The sequence below is a fragment of the Branchiostoma lanceolatum genome, chromosome 6, assembly GCF_035083965.1.
Source record: "Branchiostoma lanceolatum isolate klBraLanc5 chromosome 6, klBraLanc5.hap2, whole genome shotgun sequence".
NCBI classification, from domain to species: domain Eukaryota; kingdom Metazoa; phylum Chordata; class Leptocardii; order Amphioxiformes; family Branchiostomatidae; genus Branchiostoma; species Branchiostoma lanceolatum.
In genome coordinates, this window is record NC_089727.1 from 7,789,524 (window position 1) to 7,805,184 (window position 15,661).

The 15,661-nt window shown below is 40.6% G+C and overlaps 1 protein-coding gene across 1 annotated transcript; it reads left to right on the top strand.

Moving 5' to 3' along the window:
* Window positions 1-5,931: 5,931 nt before the first annotated feature.
* LOC136436379 (transmembrane protein 272-like) lies at window positions 5,932-14,852 on the top strand. The gene is made up of 4 exons (XM_066430317.1): window positions 5,932-6,253; window positions 11,036-11,216; window positions 13,085-13,144; window positions 13,548-14,852. The coding sequence occupies exons 1-4, from the start codon at window positions 6,245-6,247 to the stop codon at window positions 14,015-14,017; spliced, it is 720 nt and encodes a 239-aa protein (XP_066286414.1). The 5' UTR covers window positions 5,932-6,244; the 3' UTR covers window positions 14,018-14,852.
* The last annotated feature ends 809 nt before the right edge of the window (window positions 14,853-15,661 follow it).

The window sequence follows — 15,661 nt, forward strand, 5'->3', positions numbered from 1 at the left end:
TGACCGTGCGAAAATCACATCAAAATTCATCACCCCTTTCATAATCTATCAAACCAGCCAGCAAGTAAACACTGCTCGAAACGTTTCCACCCGATCTACCTAACTCACCCAACAGATTTGCTTGTCCCTCTAAGGTATTATTTGTTGAGAAAAAGTTATCCTCCTTAAAAGATTTCAACAAAAACGACCCTGCAGTTCCAACATTAACAGCCAGGGAGCCTAAACGTATACCACTTTGTCCTGAAGTCAAAACCTACCAAAACATCCAGACCATAGCATGCCCAGGGTAAGTCATATACAACTAGAAAGGCAACATTTGCGAGCAAATACAGCATGTTTAGCCATGCTCCTCGCCATGCAAAAAATGGACTCCCAAAATAACAATGGACCATTCTAAAATACTTCCACTAAAAAAATGGATCAAACTTGAGTTTAAAAACAATTATCAGTCTCTCCATACAGGAGTGGAGTCTTCCAGTAGCACCTCAACACAATATGGACCAGTCCAAAACCATATCCACTTATTGATTAACAAATACACTTCTGCTAACAAAAGTACAAATGGACTTTTTCATAATCATTCCAGCTCAAAATTGAAATAAATAATTACAGAATCCTCCCCTTGCAAGAATGGGATATTCCGTGCCATCTCCATGTAAACTAGACCAGTGGAAAAATATCCGCTGAAAATTACACTCTTGCGCATAATCAACCCAGTTCAAAATTGAATTAAAAAAGATCAACCCCAGGGAAGAATGAAGTTTTCCATAGTATACATAATGATATATATGAAGATTTGACAGGAGAAGAAGGAAATGACCAAAAATGGGTGAAATATAAAAATGTGACACCCCTTTGTTTGAATGCATGATTCAATAGTATACACTTTGGGTTGAAAATAACGAAACCAAAAAATTCTTTGTTTAAAAAATCGTTTTGAAAGGCTGTATGGCAAACATTTGAATGAGGGCCTGTGTACATGCTAAATTTCACATTATTTTGGTTTAATACATATATGAACTGGAGATGTGTATCTTTAAAAAAAAAGAGTGAACAAAGCCATGTACATGTAATCAGATGTCCTAGGAATTCCCTTACCATATTTGGCATTAATACTAGCCTACACCTGCGCCATGTAATTAGATTAACTCAATTGACCAATCAGGTGGTCGCAAGGCTCACAGGCATGCAAGGCCAGGTGCAAGGCACTTGGGGTCAATGACCTTTAGGTCATATGTAGTATTGAAAGTGACAGAAGTGGCAAATATTGCCAAGAAAGCCCAAAATAAATCGTTTTGAATAAATGTATGCCAAAAATGGGAATGTAGTCCTTTAAATATTTGTTCAAGCCACATATACAGCAAATTTCAGGTCATTCGGTTGAAATACCAGGGCGCAGGAGGCCAAGATATGCTAAAAATAGCCTAAAAACCTCAATAAAATCACTTTCAAGGTCAATATCAAAAAAAGGAAAAGAGCGCACATTGGTTTTTGCCTACATTACCTCTGTACCAAATTTCAGGTCATTTGGTCAAAAAATGACAGAGATGAATCGATTTGAAGATTTGACAGGAGAAGAAGAAACATGAGTAAAAACGATATGTTTAGCCATACTAGGTATGGCTAAACATAATAAAAAACCACTGCTTTGATAGAATTTCCCTATAAACGGAGAGCGGGCCCGGATATTTGCCCTGCTATATATCACCCGTGTTCTTCATTAAGAAACAGGCTGTGCTGATGTTGGCAGTTGTTGCACACGGGCTACGAACGGGTTTTCCCCGATGGACTATGCAACGGGTGCCGGTCGTGAAAATGCAATAGTATTTCTTACCTTCTAGCCAGAAAAAAATGTTGAAAAGGGCAAGTCATATGCATGGCGCCTGAAGAAAATGAAAGCTTGCATATACGTATATAATATCCAAAATCTGTAGATAGTTCCAGTGCTGGCATATATTTTTACTACTATCACTTGACACCTGTTAATATTCGACTGTATAATGATGTGATGCAGAGCCCAAGCTGTGCCTAGCTCAACCATTTAAGCTGTATTAGATCCCCTACGTCACTACAAAAACCCTACTTAATCTTGTTACTAGTAACTGATTGGTCCCTCTTTTTGTCATTCTGCAGACACAAAACACTAGTCAATCCATGATAATGTACGGGGATCAAATTGTCAATAATGTGGAGGTTTTTGTCAGCCCTCAAGCGACCGACCTAAAGCCCACGTTCTTTGCAGCCTTGCTGACATGGGAAATTAAACCTTCAACGGTTGATCTACCATGAAATGCCAACTCCAGGGACGGCACTTATCAAAATACTTCGCCAGAAGGTTATGTTTTCGATTTCAGTTTTTCTATGGTGGATCGGTTGGATGTGTGTTCGATGTTCGTGGATGTTCATGATGTTTCTTAGGTGGGTAGTTGTCGGTAAGACGAAAGTCAAGTTCGAGACGGGCCTCCTGGTGGCTTCGTACGGTACTGCAGCGGAACTTATTAACTTAAAAGTGGTCCATATTTGCCTGGTGTAGGGAGTGTTCAGTATACCTTCTTCTTTTGTACACATCCAACACCAATGTGAATGTTGGGGGTAAGCAACGATGTTCATCTATAGCTGTATCTGGTACAGCTATAGATTCTAGTGGACGGGTTTTAAGGACAAGACGAGTACATTAACATCAATTCAGCATGGTTGACACTGTTACAGTGCCACTGGGAGGGGAAAGTGTCATACAATCCCGCCGGGTTCCCAAAATAGAGCAGAATATGCCTAAGTGCGCTTTACCTCCAACGCGCACTCTTTGTCGGCCCTACTTTGACTGTGCAGCACTCACTATGATTAAAACACTTGCACATCAATCCTTAAATCTCGTCTACCAGATTCACTTGTGGCAAACACTCTCAACCAGGATATTCCGCCCTCCATGCAACATGAAAAAAAGAACATTAAAATGTACTAGAAATACCCTGGAGTTTAGAAATAAGTCAAGCACATGATAAATATCGAAATATTACCGAATAAATGTCGCTATAATGTATGAGACATTGTTGCGATTGTAACAGTTCACCCTTTCAGAGTAACTTTGGACCACGCCAACTCTATTTCTTGGATATCGTATTCATCACATAATCTTTTTCTGATATGAATGTATGAAATATGTTGAATATGATGTTTTAGGTCTATCACAGCTTAGAATACCTGTTCCTTCTTTCATGTTTATCTTCACAGAAGGGAAGCGTAGTGTTTTGACTTCATTGTTTGCTCTTCTTCTTCTACAAACAAATAAGGTCAATGACCTGCACTATGCGGCTGTCACCATGGTTACTGGTAAAGTAACAGACACCTTGTGGTGTTCAATTACATACGTAGCAATGGGCAGGACAGAGCTGGAGGAACTGGTCACCATAAATGAATGTGTTTGAGTAAGAACAAATAGAGCAGTAGTATTTTAGGCTAGACCATATGAAAGTAAACGTTCTGTATTTGCTTGCAAATGTTACCTTTCTAGTGCTATCTTGATTTTACCTGCCTGCCCCATTATTTTCTTACGTAAAGCCAAGAATCAAAAACATATTTAGGTGGCCTTAGCTGTTACTGTAACTGTATACGGCTGACGATCCGATTCTTTTTATTAATTGTTTTATCAAAATACGAGACGAGTCTATGAAGACGCCTAAAATAAAGTGGGACTCGACCTTTACATGACGGTCGATAAATTTGCAGTTTATATACATGTCAGCTAGTAGGGTAATTGTGATGACCCAAGAGAAAATATCTAGGAAAAAATTAGGCCACTGTAATGCGATCAACTTGTACCAATTGGCTCAAATGACCAATACATCGCAGTTGATGGTATCGACTTTACGTCACTTAACTGTTTGCAATTAAGATTTGAGTAGATACGGATATTTCATACGTGCGGATGCAGCGAGAGACTGGCTATTGAACCCATAACCGGAGGGGTTTAACATGACAAGTGAGAGGTGTTTGTTTCAACATTCTTGGCTGTAAATTGGGCCATATATCTTGGAGATATCTCGTATAACTCCTCTGTGTTCAGCTCTTTATTTCATGCTTTTACTTCTGTCACCATCAAATACTTGTATATTGTCTCCGCCAGACGAGTCTTTGGACTGCAAAAATACTAATAAAAGTAAAACAGGCTGAGTAGGGAGACTCCTTTATGTAGTGACGTCTGGGTGGGGGTGCAAGACGACAAAACATTAAGTCTTCTCAAAAGACTGCCCCATCCCCCAATCTATATTCATACTGGAAAATCTTATTGCACAACCATGGAATGTACATGGTACAGCGTACATATGGCATCTTCTTTCAACAGAAACTTAACAGAATGATTCTTTATGCTATCTATTGTTTTTAGACTGGATGTTTTTCTTATTCTCTTGGCATATATGTAGAAAAACCCTGATACGTTTTCTCTCTACGACTCAAGAATGAATCCCTGCAACAGAAAAGCTTTTAAAATGAGAAAATAAACTATTCTCCAAGAATTTGACTCATCGGGACGTGGGGCTGCACCGACTTCTGACGAACTTTTACCCAGTGCTAACGTCACACGTGCGGAAAATCACGTGTCTTCAGCACTTGGGTCAGAAAATTCCGCCAAGTCAAATGCTTTGAGTTGGAGAACAGTTTATTTTCTCATTTCATGTAATTTACCAACTCATCAGATTAACTTTCATGCTAAGAATATCTTTTTTCTTTTTTTTTGGAAATCTCTGTCGTTTGCAATTGCTCCCTTGATAGCCTTGAATTCAAATTCAAACGCAGATGCCTAATGGCAAAACCTATTTAGTGAGCTTCGCCGAGCCCAGCTGGCTTCCTATTAATCAAGAACAAAACCGAAATGTAGAAAGCTTGTACTTGGGCGTTGCCTGGCCCGCCTGAAAGGTCAAAGGAAGATGTGACTATGACCTACTTTATTCGATCGCGGGCGGTTACGAAGCCGTCCAATTACTATGGGCAGATAGCCAAGGCAAAGGGGCATTGGGCTGTAAAGTAGTACACAGCATACAGTCTGTCCTCTGTATTTTACCGAGGTTCTTCAGTTGTTGATCACTAAGAACAGAAAGGAGATTACCATAGACGTGTCTGCTAGTTCTTGCATACAAAAAAAAATTCAATTTCAGCATTGCCCTATGTTTTTCTTTCGTATTTAGTACATCCGTGAAAGGTGTTTTTTCTGTCTGTTTATTTTGTTTGTTTGTCTCAGTGTGTGTTCCTAACACTCGTCCCCCAGAATTTTTCATGGACGCGAGTTTAGGAGCCCCGGTAAGTTAATCGAATGGCACCCAGGCTACATTCACAAGATGGTACACAGCAACAAGTCACCATAAATCGGTAAGTTGGTCCCTTTATGGTTATAAAATATACATCAAAGCACCGAGACCTTAACGCAAACTGGCGTCTCTACCCCGCACACCTTTTGTTCCTTTCCCCCGCTTCAAAGCGCGTTTTTGTTCCGCACACTGAACTGACAGATCGGTTGCATACCTACTCCAACTTCAGTCTATACTCTAACCCGTACACTGAGCCCTTTCCTGAATTATTCAGTCTGCAAAACATCCTGGGAATACCAAATACGAGTATCACACTGCACGGAAGAGGTTACAGGTTGTGCTCCTTATATACTTTATCGTGTATCATAAAAATCGTCTGTCTAGAGTGTTGTACAAACAGATACGAAAAATGACATTCGTTGCGATCGCGCTATTCAAATATGTTTAAATCAAACGCCGTATTTTATAGTTTCCAGAGTTTTATACAGTTACAACAGCTGCCCTTCGAGCTAAAAGGTAGGAAGAGCCCCGCTATGCCATCAATAATACACCAACGGTTCTAGTCAGGTTGCTCATTTGAAATTGGCCAATCAGACCAGAGCCGGCATCATGCTGCGCAAGGATTGCACCTCTATGACATCCGTCGTGCTAGTTAGAGGTAATAGTGTTACCTGTTCCACCGCTCCTGGCAAGACAGACACGTATTTCACCACTCGTTACGATTGTGTCTAACCATTTGTACGTCTTATCTATGATACCTACACGATGATGAGTCTAGGAGAGTGTCAGTACGTCTTTAGAACTACCGTTGCAGTAGTAGGGGACGTGTGAGGACAAGCAGCGGAGACAAGGAGTCGTGTGAGCGGTGGAAGAAGTCTTCTTCTGCGCCCGTTGTCAGTTATTTCTGTTCTACTCTACACGAGTTGGGATACAAGGAAATCATGCGGCAGGTAGGTTAATCCAAATTTACATTTCAAAAGAAGTACTTGTGACTTGCATGTCTGCAGCTGAGTCTGAAACCATACCCTGCTAAAGAGGGAGCTAAACAGCCTTGAAAAGATTTGTAGTTTGGTCGGCTGCTAATGCAGCGTTTTCAACTTGTTATGACATATTTTGTGCATTTTGGTGCTTTTTGAAAGGCCATGTTTGAGGAACGATAAGTTGAAGTATTTTTGGTCACTCCATTCACTGATAATGATGGATTTGGAGGTTTTCGTATCTACAAACCGCGGCTAGCAATGCCAGAAACGATGCGTTACCTCTTACGTTCTTCCTTTATTTCAAAACTCACACATGCAAAATTGCTGTGATTTCAGTGATTTTCTTTTGCATCATCTTTACGTGTCTTTGGCTGTAATTACGCTCCATAACATGGCTGGTCTTGGGGTAAAAGGTATTTTGGTGGCATGATTATCGTCCGTGGCTTGTAAATATTTGATGGAAAGGCTTTCCCGTCTGCGGTAATTATACAGATTGCTCGCTGGTACTCTCCAGTATAATGACACGTCTCTCGTCCCGTATAAGCACAGTTCGGAAGGATTGTGTATAATAAGTACATTTTTGGCACGAATCGTGTTACCCATTAACGGTGGTTAGCATTTATTAGAATATAGATAGAGAGCGAGATATCTAAGTGGTTAAAATGCTACGATAGTAACGTACATCTTGTTGCTAACATGTAGGTTATGTGAAGTTGGTACTGCTACATTTATGACTTTCATTAGCGTCTTTTTACCAACAGTGATACAAATAACAGTACCGAGAAAGCTCTCGGGCATATTTGGAAAGCATAAACGTGTTGTAGATGGCGTAGAAACGATTTTCCTTGTTGGAGTTTTGCCTCGTGAAAAAAGACGCAACGGTCATGAAAACGTTCACATATTTTTTGTGCTCTATATGACATGCAAGGGATGTCCAAGTAGCGTCCTCACAGTTGAGCTCCTGGTTCCAATTAGTTAGTTGGTAGCTGGATACCCCGGTTCAAACCTGGGCATTTTGGTGGGGTGCACCCGTCTTTTGGAATGGACGTAAAATGGGGGTTCCGTCTTCAAGGAGGTGCCAAGAAGGGCTAGCAACCTCTCCCTGTGAAAATATACCCTACAAATGAAACAGCAAGGAAACTTACTGACCTATGTGCCACTAGGGTCTGAACGAACGAACGATAGATAGATATTACAAGTACGTGCATCTTTATTTTCCCTGCGGTGGACATGGAATATATTAGGATTAATAGAGCTATTTGACTGAACTGTTGCTGATTTCATCTGATCGATATCAAAAGGAGTCATAAACGTAAATCTTAATCTTGCCACTCAATTACGTTCCCACAAATTAAAGATCAACTTGAAAAATCATTAACAAGAGTTTGAAAACTCAATACATTCTCAGAAGTGCACTTAAGATAATGATAATGATCATAAAATGACTTTATCTACAACTGTTCAGCAAATCTGCCGACGCCATTTTGACGATGTTGCCAAATATAATTGTGATAAGTATTTGATATTATGATCTGTAAACTCTATGAAAAATAGCTGCAAAGAAAACGTCATAAATCAGCATGACACTTACAAGTTTCTGATATGCAATATCAAGATCTGATTTATGAAGTGTCTTTGTTTGACGTTAACACTCCAATAAATATCGGCGTATATCGGATACGGTGAAATCGGCCTTGTTCCCCCTTGGGTACGATATATCGGTACAGCTATCATTTGGACAGTTTTAGGTCCTCTTGTATGTCAAGGAATGTAGATCATGAACAGTTTACGACGAAGGAGCAACTGGAAACCGGACATGATACGGCAGTCTGTACGTGACTGAAATTCAAATGAAAGTTTTATTTTGCAAGTTCTTGCCCGTGGTTAATTGCAGCACTAAACAATGTACAGAAAAAGTATACAGAGTGTGCAAGTTAAAAATGGTGATAAATGGGAACAATTGACTATTCTAAGAACTGATACGGAATGCAATCTAAGCTTTTTGGGTTTGACTTTTATTGGAAGCAGTGGAAGACGAAGTGTCCCATTTTGTCTGCACTGAGTTGGTTTTGAGAGGTTAACAGGGTGAAATACTGAATGAAAGACCGATTTGAGAGACCGAGAGAGAGAGAGAGAGAGAGAGAGAGAGAGAGAGAGAAAGAGAGAAAGAGAAAATAGGGAGGGGTTGATCATGAGTTTGTGGACTGATGAGCTGATGAACAAACAAAATGTAGTACTGTTTGAAATAGAACAAACAGGCGGCATTAGATAATTCCGGACTGACAGTCTAATTCCGGAGGACTTTATAATTCTTTTTAATTCAAGTAGATTCACCAACTGAATTCATATTTAAAAGGTTATCAATGTCTACGTAACAGTTAGATGTCTGCAGGGACATGGGCAATTCTGAAAAATTCTGCGAATGTCAGTCAGAATTCTGAGAATGTCAGACAGAATTCTGGCAAACTTGGACAGAATTTGAGCAAATTTTGTATCATATTAGAAACAAAGTTTCCTTTAAGTTATTGGTATTCTGCATCATGATGTAACATCATCAGTATCAGATAATGTTATTGATTTCACACAAAAAAGTCTTCAAGTTTTCCAGAATTAGACTGTTAATCGAGACTTATAATGTCGCCTGTTAACAGTTTCCACTCCTACTTCCCAGTTATGCTTCGGTCCCAGTTAGAAAAAGGGGCGTTGCCGGGTAGTTCACGGGCAATTTTTTGCACTTTCAGACGTGACCCATAAATGGCCCCGTCGGACACCCTGCGGTTGCCGGGCTATTTTGGGGCCGTGCCGGGATCCCGAATCAATATTAATTCAACTCAAACTTAAATTGAACGCGGGACCCGGTAACAAATGGACGCCTTGGGCTAATCGTGCAAATACTTGGAGGTACACAAATTTGTGGATTCGGGGCCCGGTCGGGACTACATCTCCGACGGGCACCAGCGCAATTGGAAACTAAGTGACTCTTCACACGGAAGAATATATCCGACCATCAGATGAGGAGTACCCGCTATCTTCCCATCTAACAGTATCTCTGGTTCCATCGAACACAACCGTAGTAAGCGTGTGTTTTCACGACACAGCTTTCCTTAACGACATAACATATTGATTTTCACTACAAGACGTAGACATGTCCCGAGAGAGGGCAACTGAGTATAACCCCGCCAATAATTGTCCCAGGCTGTGTGTTTTGAGGGAGCATTCCACTCCAGAATCGGGTTTATTTTCTGATAGATTATATTTTCGGGATGCAAATTCACCCCACTTTTGGCTTTTCGACAATAATCCTTTTCTAAATCCATGTACCCCCATACGGACCCGCTTCTATGTATTTGCATGACCAACTTCAGGCTAAATTTCTCACTAATGGTAGACGCGATGATAAGCTTAACAAAAGCAGTCGAGTGACTATCACACATTCAGGAAGGTGCACAGGAAGTTTGAAGACTATTGCGTCTTGGAATACAGGGATTTTGGTACTTTTGTAAGAAACATGGAACTCTGGCATTGTTGGAAGGGTCCTCGGAGAATTCAAGAACTCGATCGCAACCATTTTCACCCTGCGTTCAGGCTTCAACCTATGGTAAATTTGACAAATGAAACTGGATTCAACCTGGAGTGGAATGCTTCTTTAAACAAACAACCCGTTTGCACAATTGGTCACTCTGTCTTGTCTCTACAAGCCTGCTTACAGCTAATATGTATCATTACTTGAAGACGTTGATCAGGTGAACTGGGCTTCTTATCTTCCGTCTACAGCTGACAGCTTTGTTGAGAAGACAAGTTATCATACTTTAAAGCATTATCTGACTTCTTGAAGAAAACGGATGGCTTCATTAGTACATGTAGTGCCATTACGTCTCAAGTAGACGTTGGGAACGAGATTCGTAGACCAAATATCCCAAAATGCAACTGCTGGGACCCGGATGTTGGTCTACCGGGGATGCAATGTCCATAGAATAATGAAATAAAATCGTAAACAAGACTTCGCACGTCAATTTTTCAAAGATTTATGGCACAAAGCGTGAGAAAATAAAGTTAGAAAATTTAAGTGAAACAAGTCATTCGGGAGAATGTCTTGCTAATTCAACTACATTTTCGGAAACATTTTTCACTAGGTTTTATAACTCCGTGATACCAGCTAATTATGAAATATGGAACATATTTACTCGTCAGGGAGTGTTGAGCACTTGTTATTTTAATCTTTGACGACTGTTGGATACTGAACTGATCCCTGGAATGATAAATACATGTACTTAGGGTATTTGCAGCTAAATTCAAATATGCAAGAAAGGCTGTCTGCAATACCTAGCAATGCTAGCTAAGTTCACATGATACAGTGAACTCAAAATGGTTGTCGTATTTAAAGAAAATCATCCAACATCATACTTTGATATCAGGAAGACTAACGCAATGATTTTGACGATTTTGTACGATTAATTGTAACATTGCTGACTGTGATGCTTTCGATAGATATTTCTCCCAACCATCAGTACTCCTAATGATAATGGTATTCCAGTTGATAGCGCGTTGATATTACTGCTATGGTAGGCTACATGAACAGTCCTTACCAGGGCTCCTACATGGAGAACGTAGACTGTGGAAAAACAATGAATTCTATCTGTTACCTTTGACGTTAGGTAAAGCTACTCTTGTCCAGCGATTACGTATTATCTATAGATCTAGAGAAAGCCCAGTGAAACAGCATCGGGAATATTTCCCTTTTTTTCTGTATAGGGTGACTCTAGGAGAAACTTGACGTCATCAGAGGCGACGTCACCGTTTGATGACGCGGTATCGGACGTCTCCGATAGATCATCGGGCAGCTCCGTCCTCATGCGCATGCGCGATGCGTATGGCATGTCACGTGGCCCACTAGATTACTACGACAAGGTGTGCGAAGTGTTTGTAACAACAGGTGAGTATCTGGCTCTGTCTTAAATTTTACTATATTCTATACCTTTCAAGGCAAGATAAGATTTTTTTGATAAAAACAAAGCTCCAAGGATAAACATGACGTCTTGACTTTCCAGCCTGACTTCATAGTTAGGCTGAGTCATTCTATGATTGATCGATATTAGTCAGCTGACGGTTCCTCATTACCACTGACAATATTTGGTAAGTTCCAAGATGGCCGACCCATGACGTCACAATTCAATATGGCGGAGCCCATGGACTTGAGCTAAAACATAATACATTTGTTATAAGTTAATTAATTGAAAATTACCCACTTTGTAAACTTTAAAACATATCGTCATAGGATTTATTCAACCAAGTGTTAATGATGATGATGTTAATCCTATAATGGACTCTGCAGCAGGAAGCACGTTTTCAACTAATACACCCACTTTGGCAACGTCAAAGTCTATATATGCACCAAATTGCCGTTACCACTTACAGGGGATTAGATATAAGAGCTTCTTTGAACAAAAGTGCAGACCTGGGACTTGGTTTGTTTGACTTTTCGACAATCGATCTCAAACTTAATCTCGAGGTAGTCCGTCAGTCTCGTTCCCACTTCGACCTTAAGGCCACCTTGGGACGTTTTGTGCACAACAAAGTAATTTTAAGACATCCTTGTCTCGAAATTCTTCGGCATTCGCAATAAGAAAGCAAGGAAGTAGGGGAATATGAGCTAGCTATGTCAGTTTCGATGTATTCTTCATAGTCATGATAGTCTCAGCGCCACCGAAATGTATTCTTTGAAATATTTCAAATCTTTGAAATTTCCATGCCCACAACATGCATATGACAGGTTTGAAAAGTCTGAATTGTGTTGGTGTCTGCATTCAATGCAGCTTTGAAAATGGTTATCAAAAACGTTGGCAAACTTTACCATTGAAATCCAGGTAAAATCGATGCACACATCAAACCTCTGCTTAGATAACGACACGAAGACACACGACTTAAAACATTCAAGGCAAAATAAGAGTTCATTGAGTGGTCAATTTATATCTTGACTTACAACTGAACTTAGTACGAGCTACCGTGCAATTATAGCTTACACGCATTATTGGCAAACTTTCTGAAAAGACACATATCCAGATGGAAGTTGTTTGATTATGTTACTGTTGGCGGACTCCCAGACTGTTATATCAGCGGCCATGCAATCTAGGCTAAAACGGGGTCACTGCATTTGCACTGTGGCATTTGTGTAGGGGCTATATTGGACAAAATGTTCCCTTTCTCAATAGAAAATCTAATCTTTAGCACACTGAAGTAGCCGTTATTTGGTACCCAATTCTCTATTTGTGGCAGAGTTAGGCAGCAGGGAGAAGGTTAAATAATACATCTCAAGAACAGAATGTCTCGTAAACCAAATTGTTACCGTGGTTTGATTCTAGATCATTCTCTAGTGTAGATTTCTCCAAAACCTTTGTTACTTAATGGCCGCGATCCACTCAAAACCAATCAATTGACAAAACAATTATAATTTCTTTAGCTATACTGTAGTATTCCAACAAGCCAACCAATAAGCAAACAACAAAAACAAGTAATCAAACAACCATATCTGTATTGTTCAAACACCCTTCAATGCAAATGTCACCACCAGATTTGCAGGCACGTGGTTTTGGCTGGTTACACTCAAGTAGCACACCGAACGACCTGATACACCCAACTTTTGCATATCTAACTCTAACAATTGTATAAAGCTACCTAATGAAAATACAACTTAACTACCATGTTTGGTGATAATAAGTCACATAGCCATATCTTCTTGGTCAGAGAATGATAAGCCTTCCTTTAAAAGTGACATAATTATGTATTTCTCATCTTACCTTCCAGCCATAGCGACGGTCTTGTTGTTTGTCACACTGGCTCTACCCACAGCGATGTTTCTCATTGGTAAGAAAAGGCTCTGTTTTATTTTACTGCTAGACCGTATTGCAACCGTCGTGCAATGTGGGAACATTATATATAGACCGCAGTTTTGCGATTTTGAGTTTAGCCTCCCTTTAAATGGCTAGAAACGACGCTTCGCTCACTCAGTGGTTTATTTGGTTGTCATATTGTAGTATGACCACCACTATCTCCATAGGAACTCATGAACGTTGTGAGCGCGTTTTTACTAAATCATAGATGGTTAGAAACTTCTCTTCGCTCACTCGGTGCTTTATCCGTTATACGTCAATGACCAGGCGTTATGTCATCGTAAACACTTCGGGCGGGTCATTAAACCTTGATTAATCAACTTTAAATTTCCAGAAATTTGGAGTTGTAACACATTAGTTTATTTGCTTTTCTGTAGGTATCCAGAATATCCACAGCTGCCCCATCGAGCCGAAGATCCCTGTTTACCTGGCGGTAGGGGGCGCTTTCGGCATGTTGAAGACGCTGATGATGCTGTGGCAGAGTTACGAGGCGCGCAAGAACGAGTCGGACGACTACGTGGGCATGAACGACAGCTTCGCCACGCGCGAGTCCAACGCCGGCGTGCGGTGCTTCGACATGTTCGTGGGACTCTTCCTCTTCGTGTGGTTCATCCTGGGGAACTACTGGGTGTTCAAGGTGTACATGCCGCCTTTCGAGCGCCCCCGTTTGACGCCGAGCCATTACTGCAGCCCGACGGTGTACCTTCTCGCGTTCGGCGCGATTTGTGTCGGATATTCCCTCATGGCGCTCATCGGTCTTCTCCTGCTGTGTATCGTGGTTCTCAGTCGGGGCGTAGACGACGAAGAGGAAGACGACCCAGGCGACATCAGAACACTATCTCCATAGGAACTCATGTACAAACATATTTCATTAATTAGCTGGATCGTGGCCCTCTGTATAAGGAAGTTCATGGTTTGATGCGCTCATGCGCAGCGAAGTGCATTGTGGGTAATATGTCAAGGGCGAAGGCCCCTGAGACATAAACAAAATACGTCTGGCCATATGCTAAGCATTATCTGGACAAGAACTGTTAAATAAGTTAGGGGCCTTCACTGACATAGTGCTCACAATGCATTTCGCAGCGCATGCGAAGTTAGAACTACGAACCTTACAATCGGTCCTCAAGAAAAGCGACGAAACCGTTATTGACCCAAACAGCGAGAGATTGTGTCAGACAGACTAGAGTCACTTATTTACTTACTGCCTATTAAAAATCACACTAGGCAACTAGGGTCTGACTTACGGATCCTTCAGAATCAGAATGGAAGAAGAGAGGCTCTTTGAGTGAAATAGAGACGCTATATCACTATTAAAGACACGTAGGTACCAGAACTAACAAGTAATGCTAATGTGTTCAGTGCGATATTTTTTACTCCATCAATTTCAGAGATAATAGAAAAAAACGAAGTAACCATAAGACTATATCCAAACCGTCTACAGTAACAAGTATGACGATAATGTAATTGTATTATTATGTTTAGCCATAAGTATGGCTAAACATATTGTTTTCTCTCATGTTTCTTCTTCTTCTTCTTCTTCTCCTGTCAAATCTTCAAATCGATTCATCTCTGTCATTTTTTGACCAAATGACCTGAAATTTGGTACAGAGGTAATGTAGGCAAAAACCAATGTGAGTTCTTTTCCTTCTTTTGATATTGACCTTGAAAGTGATTTTATTGAGGTTTTTCTCCTGCGCCCTGGTATTTCAACCGAATGACCTGAAATTTGCTGTATATGTGGCTTGAACAAATATTTAAAGGATTACATTCCCATTTTTGGCATACATATATTCAAAACGATTTATTTTGGGCTTTCTTGACAATATTTGCCACTTCTGTCACTTTCAATACTACATATGACCTACAGGTCATTGACCCCGAGTGCCTTGCACCTGGCCAAGCTGGAAGTTTGCTTACGAGGAGGAAAGACCGGACATAAACATTCAACGTGATTATCGGGAAAACACCATGTTCCCTTAAACTCAGTGGTTAAATTGCAGTTTAGGAAATTTTATAACAGAAAACAAGTTAAATCAATGATTTTGTGAATGTTTATTCTAGCATTAGTTATTCCAGATATTTTCAAACTCCAAATTCTTCAACACAACACGGGAGATCGTTTCTCCTCAGACCGGCGCGACACTCCTGTCAAAATTGATTGATGATCTCTCTCTGATCACCACCAGGCCTTCCTACATGTCCTACGTACGGGCGTATGGATCGTAGAATTCGGCAAAAAAGGAATGATTAGGCCAGTAGAGCCAGTCCCCGGTAAGGTCAATGATTCGCCCCTTTGCGCTAGCTTGTAACGTTAAATGAATGTACCCTCTGGTGGCCAAACTTCACTGACAAACTTTCTCCCTATTATCATCATGAGCTTGCGTTAGTCTGGTACTAGTGACTATTATGTGCCGGGAATGTTTATCTATCGCACGCCTTGGAAGGAAGTTCAACCATGATAAATGGTCGGCCGTTGCGAAAATTTGGAATC

Bases quoted from the DNA above. Each gene is read 5' to 3' on its own strand.
- LOC136436379 (XM_066430317.1), top strand. The intron at 11,217-13,084 runs GTGAGTATCTGG...CTTACCTTCCAG, and splicing joins CGAAGTGTTTGTAACAACAG to CCATAGCGACGGTCTTGTTG. The intron at 13,145-13,547 runs GTAAGAAAAGGC...GCTTTTCTGTAG, and splicing joins CACAGCGATGTTTCTCATTG to GTATCCAGAATATCCACAGC.